This window comes from Lepidochelys kempii, chromosome 2 (genome assembly GCF_965140265.1).
Source record: "Lepidochelys kempii isolate rLepKem1 chromosome 2, rLepKem1.hap2, whole genome shotgun sequence".
NCBI classification, from domain to species: domain Eukaryota; kingdom Metazoa; phylum Chordata; order Testudines; family Cheloniidae; genus Lepidochelys; species Lepidochelys kempii.
In genome coordinates, this window is record NC_133257.1 from 259,119,748 (window position 1) to 259,136,515 (window position 16,768).

The 16,768-nt window shown below is 49.1% G+C and overlaps 1 protein-coding gene across 3 annotated transcripts; it reads right to left on the minus strand.

The window, feature by feature from the left end:
* Positions 1-1,035: 1,035 nt before the first annotated feature.
* LOC140907844 (uncharacterized) lies at positions 1,036-16,387 on the minus strand. Of its 3 annotated transcripts, XM_073334741.1 has the most exons (3): positions 12,330-12,644; positions 7,961-8,561; positions 1,036-2,763 (listed from the first exon to the last, which is right to left on the minus strand). In XM_073334741.1, the coding sequence occupies exons 1-3, from the start codon at positions 12,345-12,347 to the stop codon at positions 1,256-1,258; spliced, it is 2,127 nt and encodes a 708-aa protein (XP_073190842.1). In that variant the 5' UTR covers positions 12,348-12,644; the 3' UTR covers positions 1,036-1,255. The 3 variants fall into 3 exon arrangements, with proteins under 3 accessions (XP_073190842.1, XP_073190844.1, XP_073190843.1); XM_073334743.1 differs by lacking the exons at positions 7,961-8,561; positions 12,330-12,644 and adding an exon at positions 16,264-16,387; XM_073334742.1 differs by lacking the exons at positions 7,961-8,561; positions 12,330-12,644 and adding an exon at positions 16,264-16,387 and having other exon boundaries at positions 1,036-2,766.
* Positions 16,388-16,768: the final 381 nt, after the last annotated feature.

Below are 16,768 nucleotides of genomic sequence, written 5' to 3' on the forward strand. Positions count from 1 at the left end.
TTGCCAAAAGGGTTGGAAGCATAAAGTCTAACCTGATGTAAGGATCTGTTTGGAAAATCGCTGTGTGACGATCAGTCTTTCTCAGCTATCCTAACAACATTTAGATCCATAACGCAGCAAACTTCCTAAATCAGTGCACGGAAGCCAAATCTCTGATCTGGTGCAACCTGCTTGCTAGGCATTTTAATGCAAAGGGAGGACAGCTTAGAGAAAACTGGCTCTAACTGCAGTGAAGGCTAATGGAATGAGTAGGAAGGTAGATGCTACCAGTTGCAGAGTTCCAATCCCAGCTGTCTTGCTAAGTAGCTTTGGCCAATTTTCAAAAGCCAGGGCAGGTGCCAGTAGCGATTTGGGGCTCCATCCGAGGAGCTCCGGTAGGATTTGGGGTGACCAAGGGATTTTTAAAGGTGGGTTTTGGACACGCCTTATTCCCAGTGCTCTGTGGGATTTTCAGAAGGGCCCATGCAAAATCCTTTGGTGCTCAGGGCTAAGCAGAAACTACCACTAGGTGCATATTAGCATATGTCAATCAGCAGACTGCACATGAGGCCTGGACATCCACTGGGCAGTTGCATGAAGGAGGGCTGTTTTCAGACACCGCTGGAGAGTGGCTTGAACGATAGGGTTTGGGGCAGGTGCAGGCGATGTCGGAAATGACACCAAGAACAAGGGCAGCAAGAGAAACCAACTATGTGGGCCCAGAACCTAACACCGTACATTAAACAAAGACACCCTCCTTCCTCCACCAAGGAAGCATTGGTGGGAAAGGGCTGAAGAACCTGTCTGCCAATGCAGAGCAGAGGCTGTGCGCTCAGACTGTAACTCTGGTAGGAGCCCTGGCATGAGCCTGAATATTTAGTCACCCCAGGCCTGACCCCCATCTCATGCAGCCATGGTGTCTAGGGACCAACGTGTTTTCTAACAGGCTGCAGAGTGTCACCTTGAGTCCTTCAGAGGGAGGGACAGTGCTGCTGTCACCTACTTCTCCTCCTCCTTTGTCCTCCTCTAACTCTCCCTCCAAAAGCAATGCACAGATTGAGGTCCTATTAGATTTTATTACCGTGCAAGCAAAAACAAATTAAAACAGCGGCAAGGACCCAGCCCATGCTCTTTGTCCTCTGCTGGATTTTCAGGTATTTTAGACTCCATGGAAGCTGGAGAGAGAGAGCAGCCCCAGGGGAGCTTCTGAGCACCTCCTACAGGTGACACAGGAAATCTGCATTGCAATTCAACATCCCCCACCCCACCCATAGTGCTAGAGCGGGACCTGCATTATCTCATAGACCACGGTGAGGTTTTCTGCTGCCACCACCACATACGGCCTGTCGTTGGCATGGATCTCTTGGTGCCTGTTGAGGCTTGATTTGCGGGTGAAGTTCTTCCCGCATTTGGTGCAGACGTGGGACCTTTCCCCGGCATGGATCAGCTGGTGCCTCTTCAGGTGCCCGATGGCACTGTAGCTCTCTCCGCACTCCGTGCATATGTACGGCCCCTCCCGCGTGTGGATCAGCTGGTGCCTCATGAGGTTGGCCTTCTGACTGAAGCTCTTGCTGCACTGAGGACAGGTGTAGGGCTCCTCCCTTGTGTGGATTCTCTGGTGCGTGATCAGGGTGATCTTCTGCCGGAACCCCTTCCCGCACTCGCTGCATGTGAAGGGTCGCTCCCCCGTGTGGGTCCGGCGGTGTGTGATGAGCTGCGACTTGTCGATGAAGCTCTTCCCGCAGTCAGCGCATTTAAAGGGCCGCTCCCCTGTGTGGATCCTCTGGTGAATGATGATGTTGGACTTCTGGGTGAAGCATTTGCCGCACTCGGCGCACTTGAACGGCCGCTCCCCTGTGTGGATCCTCTCGTGCTGGACAAGCTGGGACCTCACGAAGAAGCACTTCTGGCATTGGCCACACTTGAATGGCCGCTCGTCCCGGTGGGTGCGCTGATGCTTGGTGAGGTTGCCTTTCTTGCTGAACTTCTTCCCACATTCAGAGCACGTGTGAGTCCGCTTTCTCCTCAGGCCTCCCCTTGGGGCGGAGAGTGCTCCCTGGTGGCTTTCCTCGACTTCCAGGCTGGGGGATGGTTCCGCTTCTGCGGTGCTTGTCTTGTGTCTTATGAGTTCTCCTGTCAGATCTCTCTCACACCTGTTGGGTTCCTGTGAGCCTTGTCTCCTGAGAGGTCTCCGATGGGCTGTGAGATCTCCTGTTGCTGTTGTATTTCCCTCACACCCATTGGGTACCTCAGGGCCCTGTCTCCTGTGAGGTCTCCGATGGGCTGTGAGATTCCCCTTCTTAACAAAGCGTTTCCCACATTTGGCATACTCATGTGCTCTCTCTCCCGGCTGTGTGGTACCTACGTGGCTCCCCATGGTGCTGAAGCTTTTCTCATCTCCATCACCCTTGCCATGCTGGGCTCTCCAGTGGGCTGTCAGATCTCCCATCTGATCAATGCTTTCCCCATGTTCGCTGCATGGCCCCAGTCTCTCTGGTGCGTCTAATTTAAGGATTTCCATTGTAATGCTGCTCTGCTCCCAGGCTGCCCTGATGGACCAGGCCGCTGGGCTGTTATGGAAGCTTTGTTCGCAGGGAGTGGGTATGTCACATCTGTTTCCGGCTTCGTTTTGCTCTTTCTTTGCTTTATCCTGACTCATGAAGATTTCTACCTCGCATCGGCGTGCTCCCACTTCTCCTTCCTCATTTTGTTTCCTGAGGGGGCTCCCGTTTTTAGTCCACTCCTCTGGACGCTTCTCCTTATTTGAAACCGTTGGGCTTTCATCTGCTGGATGAACAATAAAATACAATCAGGCATTAGTTCAGAGGCTGATGACAGAAGTAAAGCCATAGTCATGGCTGTTAATTTTGGAGAAAATCTTGGAATGATCACAGCTAAGTTGAAGCCCAGGAGCTGGAGGCATTGTTATGTAAAGCTTAGACCGGGGGACTAAGTCTCAGAACTTCTGGTCCTTGGGGGCCATCTTGGCCACTGGCTTGCTTGTGACCATGGCAGTTAATCTATGCTCCCGCTACCTCTGCTCCCCACCTGTGAGCTAGACAACACAGACAGAGGGTGGGAGAAAAGCAATATCACCACCCCTATGTGGCAGACAGAGAACGGAGGCACAGGGTATGTCTACACTACGAAATTAGGTCGAATTTATAGAAGTCGGTTTTTTTGAAATCGGTTTTATATATTCGAGTGTGTGTGTCCCCACAGAAAATGCTCTAAGTGCATTAACTCGGCGGAGCGCTTCCACAGTACCGAGGCAAGCGTCGACTTCCGGAGCGTTGCACTGTGGGTTGCTATCCCACAGTTCCCGCAGTCTCCGCTGCCCATTGGAATTCTGGGTTGATATCCCAATGCCTGATGGGGCTAAAACATTGTCGCGGGTGGTTCTGGGTACATATCGTCAGGCCCCCGTTCCCACCCTCCCTCCCCCCGTGAAAGCAAGGGCAGACAATCATTTCGCGCCTTTTTTCCTGAGTTACCTGTGCAGACGCCATACCACGGCAAGCATGGAGCCCGCTCAGGTAACCGTCACCCTATGTCTCCTGGATGCTGGCAGACGCGGTACGGCATTGCTACACAGTAGCAGCAACCCCTTGCCTTGTGGCAGCAGACGGTACAGTACGACTGGTAGCCGTCATCGTCATGTCTGAGGTGCTCCTGGTCGCCTCTGTGAGGTCGATCAGGAGCGCCTGGGCAGACATGGGCGCAGGGACTAAATTTGGAGTGACTTGAGCAGGTCATTCTCTTTAGTCCTGCAGTCAGTCCTATTGAACCGTCTTATGGTGAGCGGGCAGGCGATACGGACTGCTAGCAGTCGTACTGTACCATCTTCTGCCGAGCAGCCATGAGATGTGGATGGCATGCAGTCCTTCTGCACCGTCTGCTGCCAGCCAAAGATGTAAAAGATAGATGGAGTGGATCAAAACAAGAAATAGACCAGATTTGCTTCCCCCCCTCCCCTGTCTAGGGGACTCATTCTTCTAGATCACACTGCAGTCACTTACAGAGAAGGTGCAGCGAGGTAAATCTAGTCATGTATCAATCAGAGGCCAGGCTAACCTCCTTGTTCCAATAACAACGATAACTTAGGTGCACCATTTCTTATTGGAACCCTCCGTGAAGTCCTGCCTGAAATACTCCTTGATGTAAAGCCACCCCCTTTGTTGATTTTAGCTCCCTGAAGCCAACCCTGTAAGCGCCCCTCCCAGCGTCAGAGCAATGGCAAACAATCGGGCATCTGAGAGTGCTGTCCAGAGCACTCACAATGGAGCACTCTGATGGGGCTAAAACATTGTCGCGGGTGGTTCTGGGTACGTGTCGTCAGGCCCCCGTTCCCTCCCTCCCTCCGTGAAAGCAAGGGCAGACAATCGTTTCGCGCCTTTTTTCATGAGTTACCTGTGCAGACACCATACCACGGCAAGCATGGAGCCAGCTCAGGTAACCGTCACCCTATGTCTCCTGGGTGCTGGCAGACGCGTTACGGCTTTGCTGCACAGTAGCAGCAACCCATTGCCTTCTGGCAGCAGACGGTGCAATACGATTGGTAGTCGTCCTCGTCGTGTCCGAGGTGCTCCTGGCCACGTCGGCTGGGAGCGCCTGGGCAGACATGGGCGCAGGGACTAAATTTGGAGTGACTTGACCAGGTCATTCTCTTTAGTCCTGCAGTCCTATTGAACCGTCTTATGGTGAGCGGGCAGGCGATACGGACTGCTAGCAGTCGTACTGTACCATCTTCTGCCAGGCAGGCAAGAGATGAGGATTGCTAGCAGTCGTATTGTACCATCTTATGCCAGGCAGGCAAGAGATGAAGATGGCTAGCAGTCGTACTGTACCATCTTCTGCCAAGCAGCCATGAGATGTGGATGGCATGCAGTCCTTCTGCACCGTCTGCTGCCAGCCAAAGATGTAAAAGATAGATGGAGTGGGTCAGAACAAGAAATAGACCAGATTTGTTTTGTACTCATTTTCCTCCTCCCCTGTCTAGATCACACTGCAGTCACTCACAGAGAAGGCGCAGCGAGGTAAATCTAGCCATGTATCAATCAGAGGCCAGGCTAACCTCCTTGTTCCAATAACAACGATAACTTTGGTGCACCATTTCTTATTGGAACCCTCCGTGCAGTCCTGCCTGAAATACTCCTTGATGTACAGGCACACCCTTTGTTGATTTTAGCTCCCTGAAGCCAACCCTGTAAGCCGTGTCGTCAGTCGCCCCTCCCTCCGTCAGAGCAACGGCAGACAATCGTTCCGCGCCTTTTTTCTGTGCGGACGCCATACCAAGGCAAGCATGGAGGCCGCTGAGCTCATTTTGGCAATTAGGAGCACATCAACCACCACACGCATTATCCAGCAGTATATGCAGCACCAGAACATGGCAACGCGATACCGGGCGAGGAGGCGATGTCAGCGCGGTCCCGTGAGTGATCAGGACATGGACACAGATTTCTCTGAAAGCATGGGCCCTGACAATGCATGCATCATGGTGCTAATGGGGCAGGTTCATGCTGTGGAACGCCGATTCTGGGCTCGGGAAACAAGCACAGACTGGTGGGACCGCATAGTGTTGCAGGTCTGGGACGATTCCCAGTGGCTGCGAAACTTTCGCATGCGTAAGGGCACTTTCATGGAACTTTGTGACTTGCTTTCCCCTGCCCTGAAGCGCATGAATACCAGGATGAGAGCAGCCCTCACAGTTGAGAAGCGAGTGGCGATAGCCCTGTGGAAGCTTGCAACGCCAGACAGCTACCGGTCAGTTGGGAATCAATTTGGAGTGGGCAAATCTACTGTGGGGGCTGCTGTTATGCAAGTAGCTCACGCAATCAAAGATCTGCTGATATCAAGGGTAGTGACCCTGGGAAATGTGCAGGTCATAGTGGATGGCTTTGCTGCAATGGGATTCCCTAACTGTGGTGGGGCTATAGACGGAACCCATATCCCTATCTTGGCACCGGAGCACCAAGCCGCCGAGTACATAAACTGCAAGGGGTACTTTTCGATCGTGCTGCAAGCTCTGGTGGATCACAAGGGACGTTTCACCAACATCAACGTGGGATGGCCGGGAAAGGTGCATGACGCTCGCATCTTCAGGAACTCTGGTCTGTTTCAAAAGCTGCAGGAAGGGACTATTCCCAGACCAGAAAATAACTGTTGGGGATGTTGAAATGCCTATATGTATCCTTGGGGACCCAGCCTACCCCTTAATGCCATGGCTCATGAAGCCGTACACAGGCAGCCTGGACAGTAGGCAGGAGCTGTTCAACTACAGGCTGAGCAAGTGCAGAATGGTGGTAGAATGTGCATTTGGACGTTTAAAGGCGCGCTGGCGCAGTTTACTGACTCGCTTAGACCTCAGCGAAACCAATATTCCCACTGTTATTACTGCTTGCTGTGTGCTCCACAATATCTGTGAGAGTAAGGGGGAGACGTTTATGGCGGGGTGGGAGGCTGAGGCAAATCGCCTAGCTGCTGGTTACGCGCAGCCAGACACCAGGGCGGTTAGAAGAGCACAGGAGGGCGCGGTACGCATCAGAGAAGCTTTGAAAACCAGTTTCATGACTGGCCAGGCTACGGTGTGAAAGTTCTGTTTGTTTCTCCTTGATGAAACCCCCCGCCCCTTGGTTCACTCTACTTCCCTGTAAGCTAACCACCCTCCCCTCCTCCCTTTAATCACCGCTTGCAGAGGCAATAAAGTCATTGCTGCTTCACAGTCATGCATTCGTTATTCATTCATCACACAAATAGGGAGATGACTACCAAGGTATCCCAGGAGGGGTGGTGGAGGAGGGAAGGAAAATGCCACACAGCACTTTAAGCACAGCACTTTAAAAGTTTACAACTTTAAAATTTATTGAATGACAGCCTTCTTTTTTTTGGGCAATCCTCTGTGGTGGAGTGGCTGGTTGGCCGGAGGCCCCCCCACCGCGTTCTTGGGCGTCTGGGTGTGGAGGCTATGGAACTTGGGGAGGAGGGCGGTTGGTTACAGAGGGGCAGCAGTGGCAGTCTGTGCTCCAGCTGCCTTTGCTGCAGCTCAACCATACACTGGAGCATTCTGGTTTGGTCCTGCAGCAGCCTCAGCATTGAATCCTGCCTCCTCTCATCACGCTGCCGCCACATTTGAGCTTCAGCCCTGTCTTCAGCCCGCCACTTACTCTCTTCAGCCCGCCACTTACTCTCTTCAGCCCTCCACCTCTCCTCCCGGTCATTTTGTGCTTTCCTGCACTCTGACATTATTTGCCTCCACGCATTCGTCTGTGCTCTGTCAGTGTGGGAGGACAGCATGAGCTCGGAGAACATTTCATCGCGAGTGCGTTTTTTTTTCTTTCTAAGCTTCACTAGCCTCTGGGAAGGAGAAGATCCTGTGATCATTGAAACACATGCAGCTGGTGGAGAAAAAAAAAGGGACAGCGGTATTTAAAAAGACACATTTTATAAAACAGTCGCTACACTCTTTCAGGGTAAACCTTGCTGTTAACATTACATACATAGCACATGTGCTTTCGTTACAAGGTCGCATTTTGCCTCCTCCCACCGCGTGACTACCCCCTCAACCTTCCCCCCTCCCTGTGGCTAACAGCGGGGAACATTTCTGTTCAGCCACAGGCAAACAGCCCAGCAGGAATGGGCACCTCTGAGTGTCCCTGAAGAAAAGCGCTCTATTTCAACCAGGTGACCATGAATTATATCTCACTCTCCTGAGGATAACACAGAGAGAGAAAGAACGGATTTTGGTTGAATGCCAGCAAACATACACTGCAATGCTTTGTTCTACAGTGATTCCCGAGTACATGTTACTGGCCTGGAGTGGTAAAGTGTCCTACCATGAAGGACGAAATAAGGCTGCCCTCCCCAGAAACCTTTTGCAAAGGCTTTAGGACTACATCTAGGAGAACAGCAAATGCCAGGGCAAAGTAATCCTTTCACATGCTTGCTTTTAAACCATGTATAGCATTTTAAAAGGTACACTCACCAGAGGTCCCTTCTCCGCCTGCTGGGTCCAGGAGGCAGCCTTGGGTGGGTTCGGGGGGTACTGGCTCCAGGTCTAGGGTGAGAAACAGTTCCTGGCTGTCGGGAAAACCGGTTTCTCCGCTTGCTTGCTGTGAGCTATCTACAACCTCCTCCTCATCATCATCTTCTTCGTCCCCAAAACCTGCTTCCGTATTGCCTCCATCTCCATTGAAGGAGTCAAACAACACGGCTGGGGTAGTGGTGGCTGAACCCCCTAAAATGGCATGCAGCTCATCATAGAAGCGGCATGTTTGGGGCTCTGACCCAGAGCGGCTGTTCGCCTCTCTGGTTTTCTGGTAGGCTTGCCTCAGCTCCTTCAGTTTCACGCGGCACTGCTTCGGGTCCCTGTTATGGCCTCTGTCCATGCCCTGGGAGATTTTCACAAAGGTTTTGGCATTTCGAAAACTGGAACGGAGTTCTGATAGCACGGATTCCTTTCCCCAAACAGCGATCAGATCCCGTACCTCCCGTTCGGTCCATGCTGGAGCTCTTTTGCGATTCTGGGACTCCATCATGGTCACCTGTGCTGATGAGCTCTGCATGGTCACCTGCAGCTTGCCACGCTGGCCAAACAGGAAATGAGATTCAAAAGTTTGCGGTTCTTTTCCTGTCTACCTGGCCAGTGCATCTGAGTTGAAAGTGCTGTCCAGAGCGGTCAGAATGGAGCACTCTGGGATAGCTCCCGGAGGCCAATACCATCGAATTGTGTCCACAGTACCCCAAATTCGAGCCGGGAACGTCGATTTAAGCGCTAATCCACTTGTCAGGGGTGGAGTAAGGAAATCGATTTTAAGAGCCCTTTAAGTCGAAATAAAGGGCTTCACTGTGTGGACGGGTGCAGGTTTAAATCGATTTAACGTTGCTAAATTCGACCTAAAGTCCTAGTGTAGACCAGGGCACAGAGAGATTGAAGGATGAAATCCTGGCCCTTCTGAAGTTAATGGGGGTTGGCTTCAGCAGAGTCACGAGTCACACAGCTAATGTGTGGCAGAACTGGGAGCTGAGGCTGGAACCCCAGCCCATTACTGTAACCACAGGTCCAAAGTCCTCTGCCACGACATCAGTGTTTACTAGTGAAGAAAAAGTCCCTGATTCTGATTCACTTCCACCAGCAGAAATCAGGAGTAACTCCAAAGAAGGTCCTGGAGTTACACTGATGCAAAATTGATTTGAGTCCAGAATCAGCCGCAGAGAGAGCAGCTTCTATTGCCTTTGGCCTAGCCACCAGCCTTCCCCTTTCCCTACTTCCCATTCAAACAAGGATATTACCCATCATTATTACAATAAAGCTTTGTCTTTTATTTTATTTTCAGGTGTTGGGGCTGCTTGTTTTCACAGCTTGTTTCCATTCCTTGCTGCTCCTGCTCTGACCTGCTGATCTGATGAGAGCAGGATGAGAGGCTGTAACAGACTCTGCCACATCCAGTTTCTTTCCTCTCTCTAGCACAAACTCTTGTACACATGGAAGTGTGCGACCACTTACTCACGCCAAAAAGCAACTGTGCAATCTTTCTTGTTCACCCATTTTAAATCGCATCCTTTGGAAATGGTTAAAGCTAAACTCACATCAAGGATGAATTCGGCCCATTGACTTTTAGGGTCTTGTTGCACTACAGAAAGAAATGGCCACTAGCCCATCTGTGTTTCAGTGGAGTGGAAATAGGGTTGACTAACTATTGGAAGGGAAAAAGAAAAGGAGGACTTGTGGCACCCTAGAGACTAACAAATTTATTTGAGCATAAGCTTTCGTGAGCTACAGTTCACTTTGTTGGATGCATGCAGTGGAAAATACAGTGGGTGTTACCATACACACTGTAACGAGAATGATCAGGTAAGGTGAGCTATTAGCAGCGGGGTGGGGGGGGACCTTTTGTAGTGATAATCAAGGTGGGCCATTTCCAGCAGTTGACAAGAACGTGTGAGGAACCGTGGGGGGTGGAGGGAAGGGAATAAACATGGGGAAAACATGTCTGACAGAGGCTCATTCACCTGCACATCTACCAATGTGATATATGCCATTATGAGCCAGCAATGCCCCTCTGCCATGTACATGGGCCAAACTGGACAGTCTCTACGTAAAAGAATAAATGGACACAAATCAGACGTCAAGAATTATAACATTCAAAAACCAGTCGGAGAACACTTCAGTCTCTTTGGTCACTCGATTACAGACCTAAAAGTGGCAATTCTTCAACAAAAAAACTTCAAAAATAGACTCCAATGAGGGACTGCTGAATTGGAATTAATTTGCAAACTGGATACAATTAACTTAGGCTTGAATAAAGACTGGGAGTGGATAGGTCATTACACAAAGTAAAACTAATTCCCCATGGTTCACAGGTTCTTGTCAACTGCTGGAAATGGCCCACCTTGATTATCACTACAAAAGGTTCCCCCCTTCCCACCCCTACTTTCCTGCTGGTAATAGCTCACCTTACCTGATCACTCAGGTTACAGTGTGTATGGTAACACCCACTGTTTCATGTTCTCTGTGTATATAAATCTCCCCACTGTATTTTCCACTGCATGCATCCGATGAAGTGAACTGTAGCTCGAAAGCTTATGCTCAAATAAATTGGTTAGTCTCTAAGGTGCCACAAGTCCTCCTTTCCTTTTTGCGGATACAGACTAACACGGTTGCTACTCTGAAACCGATTTGAAGGGAAAGTGCTTTAAATTAGGCTTGATCTGCCTATGGACTAAAACACTGTTCCCTAACACTGCGACAGAACCAAGAAATGCCTATGTTAGAACACAGTGCAGTGAAGTGCGGTGCAGTGCATATGGGCACTTAAACAGGATCGTGCATGGCCAGCCCCTAAGGTGTGGTGAGGCCACTTTGCACTGCACCTCTGATGCATTCTGTAGCCGGACAAGGGAGGATGGCTCCAATACATCCAGGCCAGTACGGAGGCATGGCCAGAGGAAAGACGGAGTGGCCTGGGTGCCCTGTTCCTTGCTGATTCCTGGCTGCATCTGGCCTCTAGGAACCAGTGGCAGCTGCCATAACATAGATTTGCACTGCACTGGATGCTCGCTGTGTCCTTTGCTCTGTACACAACAACAGCATGAAGGCACCACAAGGGCCAATATAACTATTTTTACTAAATATGCCAGGCGTGGCTACATACACATGACTGTTTCTGGCAGCTTCTAATACCAAGAACACAGTCAGCGCCACTGGAGGGTTCACACACAGCTTAAAAGGATACTGCTCTGCTTTTACATGAGGCAGCAGTCCTTGGCCATAGTGAAGTTTGTGGGTGAAGAGTTAGGACCCAGTCCTGCAAATACACATGGCTGGTCTTAACTTTATTCCCATGAGTAGCCCCAGTGATTTCAGGATCCAGGCCTGAAGGGACAACTTGATGACAGCTGCAGAAGAGAGCTGATGAGAATGACAATCGGTAATAATTAATGCAACATGAGGACGACTTACAGCACAACAACGTATTGTGATGCCGGCATAAAAATGGATTCTTGCTTTAAAATCCAAACACCTGCAAACACTTTGCCTCACTGACATTTTCACAGATATAACCAATGTTCGTAGTCTATATGGCCCTGATTCAGCAAAGCATATGCTAAACTTTAAAGACTTGTTTACTTGGGGAAATTGACCAGCAGAATTATAGCTAGGTCAGTATAACTCCTTTTGTGAACACTCCTATTCTGGAATAAAAGTGACATTAAGCTGGTGTAATATACATAATTATACAGCTATACTTCTGGTCAATTTCCCATGTAGATAAACCCCGTTACATCAGGTAACTAACTAATTGATGATCTAAGGAAAATACACTCACACACCCACCTGCGTGCACACAACCAGGATATGAGCCGCACCACATGGCCTCATCAAGGCAGTTTGGGCTCATTATTTTCATACAGTTTTTAAAATTAAACACAGACGATTATTTTCTTTGACAAGGAGCAACTTTGACGTGTCAGCTGTTAAATAAAAGGACCTTAAAACATAAAAGATTTTGGTCCCATTCTGCTCATCAGCAAATATCCCTGGATACCTTGTAACTTCATCAGCTGTGAAAATATTGTCCCCAGTGCTTGCGTTTAAAGAAACAAGCAGGTGGCATCCAAAAGAATACATATCTGATTCTGATCAAAGAGGGAGATTTAACATCAGTAACTGCTAGACGTATAATATGAAGTTGATCAGAAATTTTCATGAAATATTTCCATGTATCAAACAATTTTTCACTTCTTTCTAGTTTATTCAGTCTCTAGTGATGAAACTTGGCCCATATACAGACACAAAAGACATTAATTGATGCTATCTTAGCTGTGGGAAAACATCCCCTTCAGGCATTTACCTTTTGTTCTCTAAGCATTAGCCAGATGAGGATTTTTCCATCAGAGGTAACTTGGCAACTAACGCAGAGTCCAGACCTCTCGCTTTTTGTCACACAAACACACTGTGGCTCTGCCCATCAGTTATTCTCCTCCAAATGTCTGCTGTGCTGACTCACAGGAAGTCTGTGTCCAGGCTTTAAAAGCTACCGGGGAAAGGGTAAAACACAAGGCAGAGAAACAAAGCCAGCAGAGCAGGGAGAGAGAAAGAGGCTGGAAAATCCTGGTGGATTTGGAAACCAGCTGGCATATGGGCAGAGCCTAGGTACCCTGGCATTGCCAGCCCCATCAGTTCTCCTGAAGATGCAATCAACATTAGCTAACCCTGGGCACTGGTGCATTAGCTGCACAGCTCCTCTTCTAGGGGATTTGCAGTGCCTTGCTGGGAGTTGTAGTCCTCCTGAGTGAGCAGCAAACAATGACTAATGTTGCTTTTTAAAATGAGCTGCCTGCTTTGAATAGAGCTTTTTACTCCCTTGTGCGGAACATTTAGCATGACCTCCAGGGAAGCAGTGTCCCTGGAGCTGTAATTAAGGAGAATAAAGAGCAACTGCTGCAGAGCCTTAGGGAGAAATTTTTCCAGGAATACTTTCCTTTCCTCTGGTTTCATGGCATGTGGCAAGGCAGAGAGGTGGAGGAGTTGGTCAGGCTTCATGGGGTTGACCTATACCGCATGTGGTTGACCTATACCACCAAGTTTGTGGGCATGATTAAGTAGCTGGACCAGGACTTTGTTTATTATATTACACAGTGTGGTTGAAGATGAGATGCACCACACTGTGTAATATAATAAACAAAGTCCTGGTCCAGCTACTTAATCACGCCCACAAACTTTATTTTCCATCTCCTCCTTAATTCGTATGCTGCTGCTGTTAGGGCTACCTGCTCTTTCATCATCAGGGAGGTTCATCAGAAACAGTGTAGCTCCTGATTGGGACTAACACTCCTAGCTTGGGACAGAATCTTTGTTCTTCTTGTTGTCAGCTTGGAGGGCAGAGCTGGTCAGCAAGCTTGCAAGTGAGTGTGATCTGCAAATGCAGAGACACAATTTACAGGCTCTTTGTGCCTGCCGGGGTGTGCAGACCCCATCCCTAGCCTGGCAGGAAGGAGTTAATACTTTTGGCCTCAGAAGAGCCTCAGCTGGCTGCAATCAGTGGGAGGGCATTCAGGAGGGGCCAGGGGCCTGCCAGTGGGGACTAGCTAAAGCAGGGGAGGGAGGTGCTGCACTGCAGGGCAGTAGAAAGATGAACTGGCAGGGAAAGCCGTAATAGTAGAGGCAAGGGTGGAGGATGAATGCTCTGTATGGCAGGCATGACCCTGGGAGGGGAGCTGCTCATTTGACATGCAGCCACTGTGTGGAGTTGGCTTTCCTCAAAGAAGGGAAAGCAAGGCACGGTGGTGTATCCAGGCAGGGAGTCCCAGCACAACAAGAAAACAACTGCCCCTCTGCAAACCTTAGCAGCACATAATACAGGTGCACAATGGAAGTACTAGGTTGCACATAATAAATTGCTGCACAGTTCATTACAGTGACTAGTTAAGAAAGTGTTACTGTGCGGGTATGTGTCAGTATCTGAAAGCTCGCAGTAAGGACACAGCTGTCAATGACATTGGCGTGGGAGAAGATTTTGGGGGTACAGATTGCAAATGTGTGTGAGAGAAATTTGGGCTGGTCAACAATCTTACCACCGAACTTTCCTTTCCTGTGGTTTTCATGGTTTTGTTTTTTCAATGAAAAGTCAAAATTATGCCAAAGGGGGGAGAAAGAGAGAAGCCATTTTCTAACCAGTTCAATATACATATACACACACAGGCAATTTTCATTCCATCCCTCCAAAACGATACATAATATGCCTTATGTGTAAAATACATGCACTAAACGTACTACATTTATTATTAATATAACTAATTGTTCCTCCCATATAGGATTACCTGGTGTGTGAGTTAGGGAAGTTGGTGGAATATTTTTCAGTGTTTTAATTGTTGCCCATAAGGGGATTCCGTCTCTCATCTCCTCCCTTCCCTGACCCCTCTCTCTCAAAAACACTCTCGCTCTCCTTCAAACCCAGCATTCAAGTATTCTCAGAGGGTGGGGCTGTTAATTAAGCTGAGATCTGAAAGAACCCCAGAGATATCTCTCTCCCCTGCTTCCCACACCTAGGATACCTTTGCCTCCCCACCTCCTTTCTAGATTCCCCCACTCTACTCCATCCTAGGATTTTTAACTTTTGTTTTAGGGGGGTTTTGGTGGAGATTTGTCTAACCACCTACTGTCGCTTTTTGGTTTGCCCGAGCTGCTCTGTTTAGATTGTTTTGAAACCCCTTCCCTCGGTTCCCCTTTTCTGTGTGTTAACAACCCCTTTCCCTGTCCTCTCCTGAGTGTCTCTTCTCTCCTCTTTTCAAGGTGCTCAATGATCTGGGCTTATTGTCTCTCTAAGATCTCATAAAGCTCCAGGATGAGGCCCTTGGTTGATGGCTCTGCTCCTCCGGCACAGTGGCACTTTCCCATCCCAGGATAAAGCTCTTCTGTGCCAGAGACAGACCTTTCTTGGGGATTGGTGGGAGCCTATGGAACGAACTCCCGGAGGAACTACTGACCATCCCAAATCTCATCACCTTCCACTTCAAGTGCAATGACCTCCCTCCTTTAACATAAGCACAGGGCAGGATGCACATGTAAATTGAACTTTAAAAACCTGCCATAACAAAACACTCCATTGCGTACACAGTTCTCTTCCGGAGAAGAGAATGACCAACATCACATTTCTTAATCCACCAGTAGAAAGCTTTCAGATCCCATGGTCATAGGGGTTGTAGAAGAACCTCTATAGGCTAGAATAGAAGGCTATATGCATGCAAGGTAATGCTGTTGTTACATAAGGGCAATGTGACTCAAATTCAACCCTGCACAAGGGCTCTCCAGGTCTGAAGCAGAACGTAAGTGCTGCATTTGGCCTGGTGCTGATCCCTGGCGCAGGAGTGAGTTTAATACCTATGAAAAGCTGCTGGGGTAGGAATCACTAATGAAAAACAAACACCACCTCGCCAGCAGCCTAGGATACATGCTTTCCTTTATTTCCCAAGCAACATGATTTATATGGAAAGCTGCATCAGAAACAATTCAGCTGCGGAAGTGGAGAACAGAAACCGTGGCCGGCAGAGATGGGCCAAAGTGCACTCAGTGATAGGGGTCCCATTGAATGTAGTCCAGCTTTGGGTTGCTGCATGCCCCCATGTTGGTCTGTGCATCCATCAGTGAATGGGACTTCCAGGGCCAGATTATCAGCTGGTTCTCTTTGATTTCCATGGAGCAACACTGGTTAACACCAGCCCATGCTCTGGCCACTAGTATTTAGACCCGAGCATATACCAGTGCTGCAGTGGAATGCAGCTAAAATGAGCCTCAAATAAATTGGTTAGTTTCTAAGGTGCCACAAGTACTCCTTTTCTTTTTGCGAATACAGACTAACACGCTGTTACTCTGAAACCTCTCATTTGTCATGGTCATTCTTCTAGATCGTATTTTGTTTCCCCAAATCGTATTCATCCCGATGCATTTCCTCCTTGCTTACCCTGATCAGGGCGGGGGACATTTGGCTGTCAGGGTCCCACTAGAAGTAATTATTTGATGTTATCAAAGGTCAAAAATGAGTTGCACCTTTTGGGTGATGCAGCCTATTCAGCTGCAGGTGACGATAACTGCACCTTTGTTGGCCTACTAATTAGAACCTGCCTTAGCATTAAAACAGATGGCAGCATTTGCTTCGCCCTGGCAGGATGGAGACTTTGCCCTGTACATGTCTGGAAAGGCTTTGTTTTGTGCGTGTGGGGATAGCAATCACGTGGCTGTCTCCTAATGCTCAGAGCAAGTTGTCCTTATAACAAGATTCACTGTACCTGGCCAGCTCAGGATGTTGCCGTCAGAAGAATTTGCTTCCGGAATCAGTGGTTGGATCAATGTAAGGTCCCAGGATTGCAAGCTGTTGAGCATGGTCTGCGCAGGTCTCACTGCCCTTTAGGAGGTGCTCTGCACCCTGCAGGACCCGTCCTACGGTGGCTGCCTGAAGTCTGAGATGTCGGGAGTAGAGCTGTCATTGGTATATTTTTGAATGCTCAGCCACTTGGAGCTTTGCTCAATAATATGGGGGATATGTCATTTTGGAACTCCACCTGCTGATACATTAGGTTCACATGTCCCGTACACTGGCGTTTCTTGGCACGGTCAAGCTAAATCTGCCTGCAGTCGGCATGCCCAAAGAACTGCTGCTGGGTTTTTTTTTAAAACACACTGCAGTACAACAGAGCAAAACACATCGCCTTTCGCAGCAAACCAGTTTTTAAAGTGGCTTTGAAAGTTCTTCTGCTCTCAGCTGCCAGAACACTAGCCTCTGCGCTCTCAGGG

Coding starts and splice junctions, on each gene's coding strand:
- LOC140907844 (XM_073334741.1), bottom strand. Junction 2,764..7,960: donor AGGCGGAGAAGGGACCTCTG/GTGAGTGTACCT, acceptor TTCATCCAGCAG/ATGAAAGCCCAACGGTTTCA.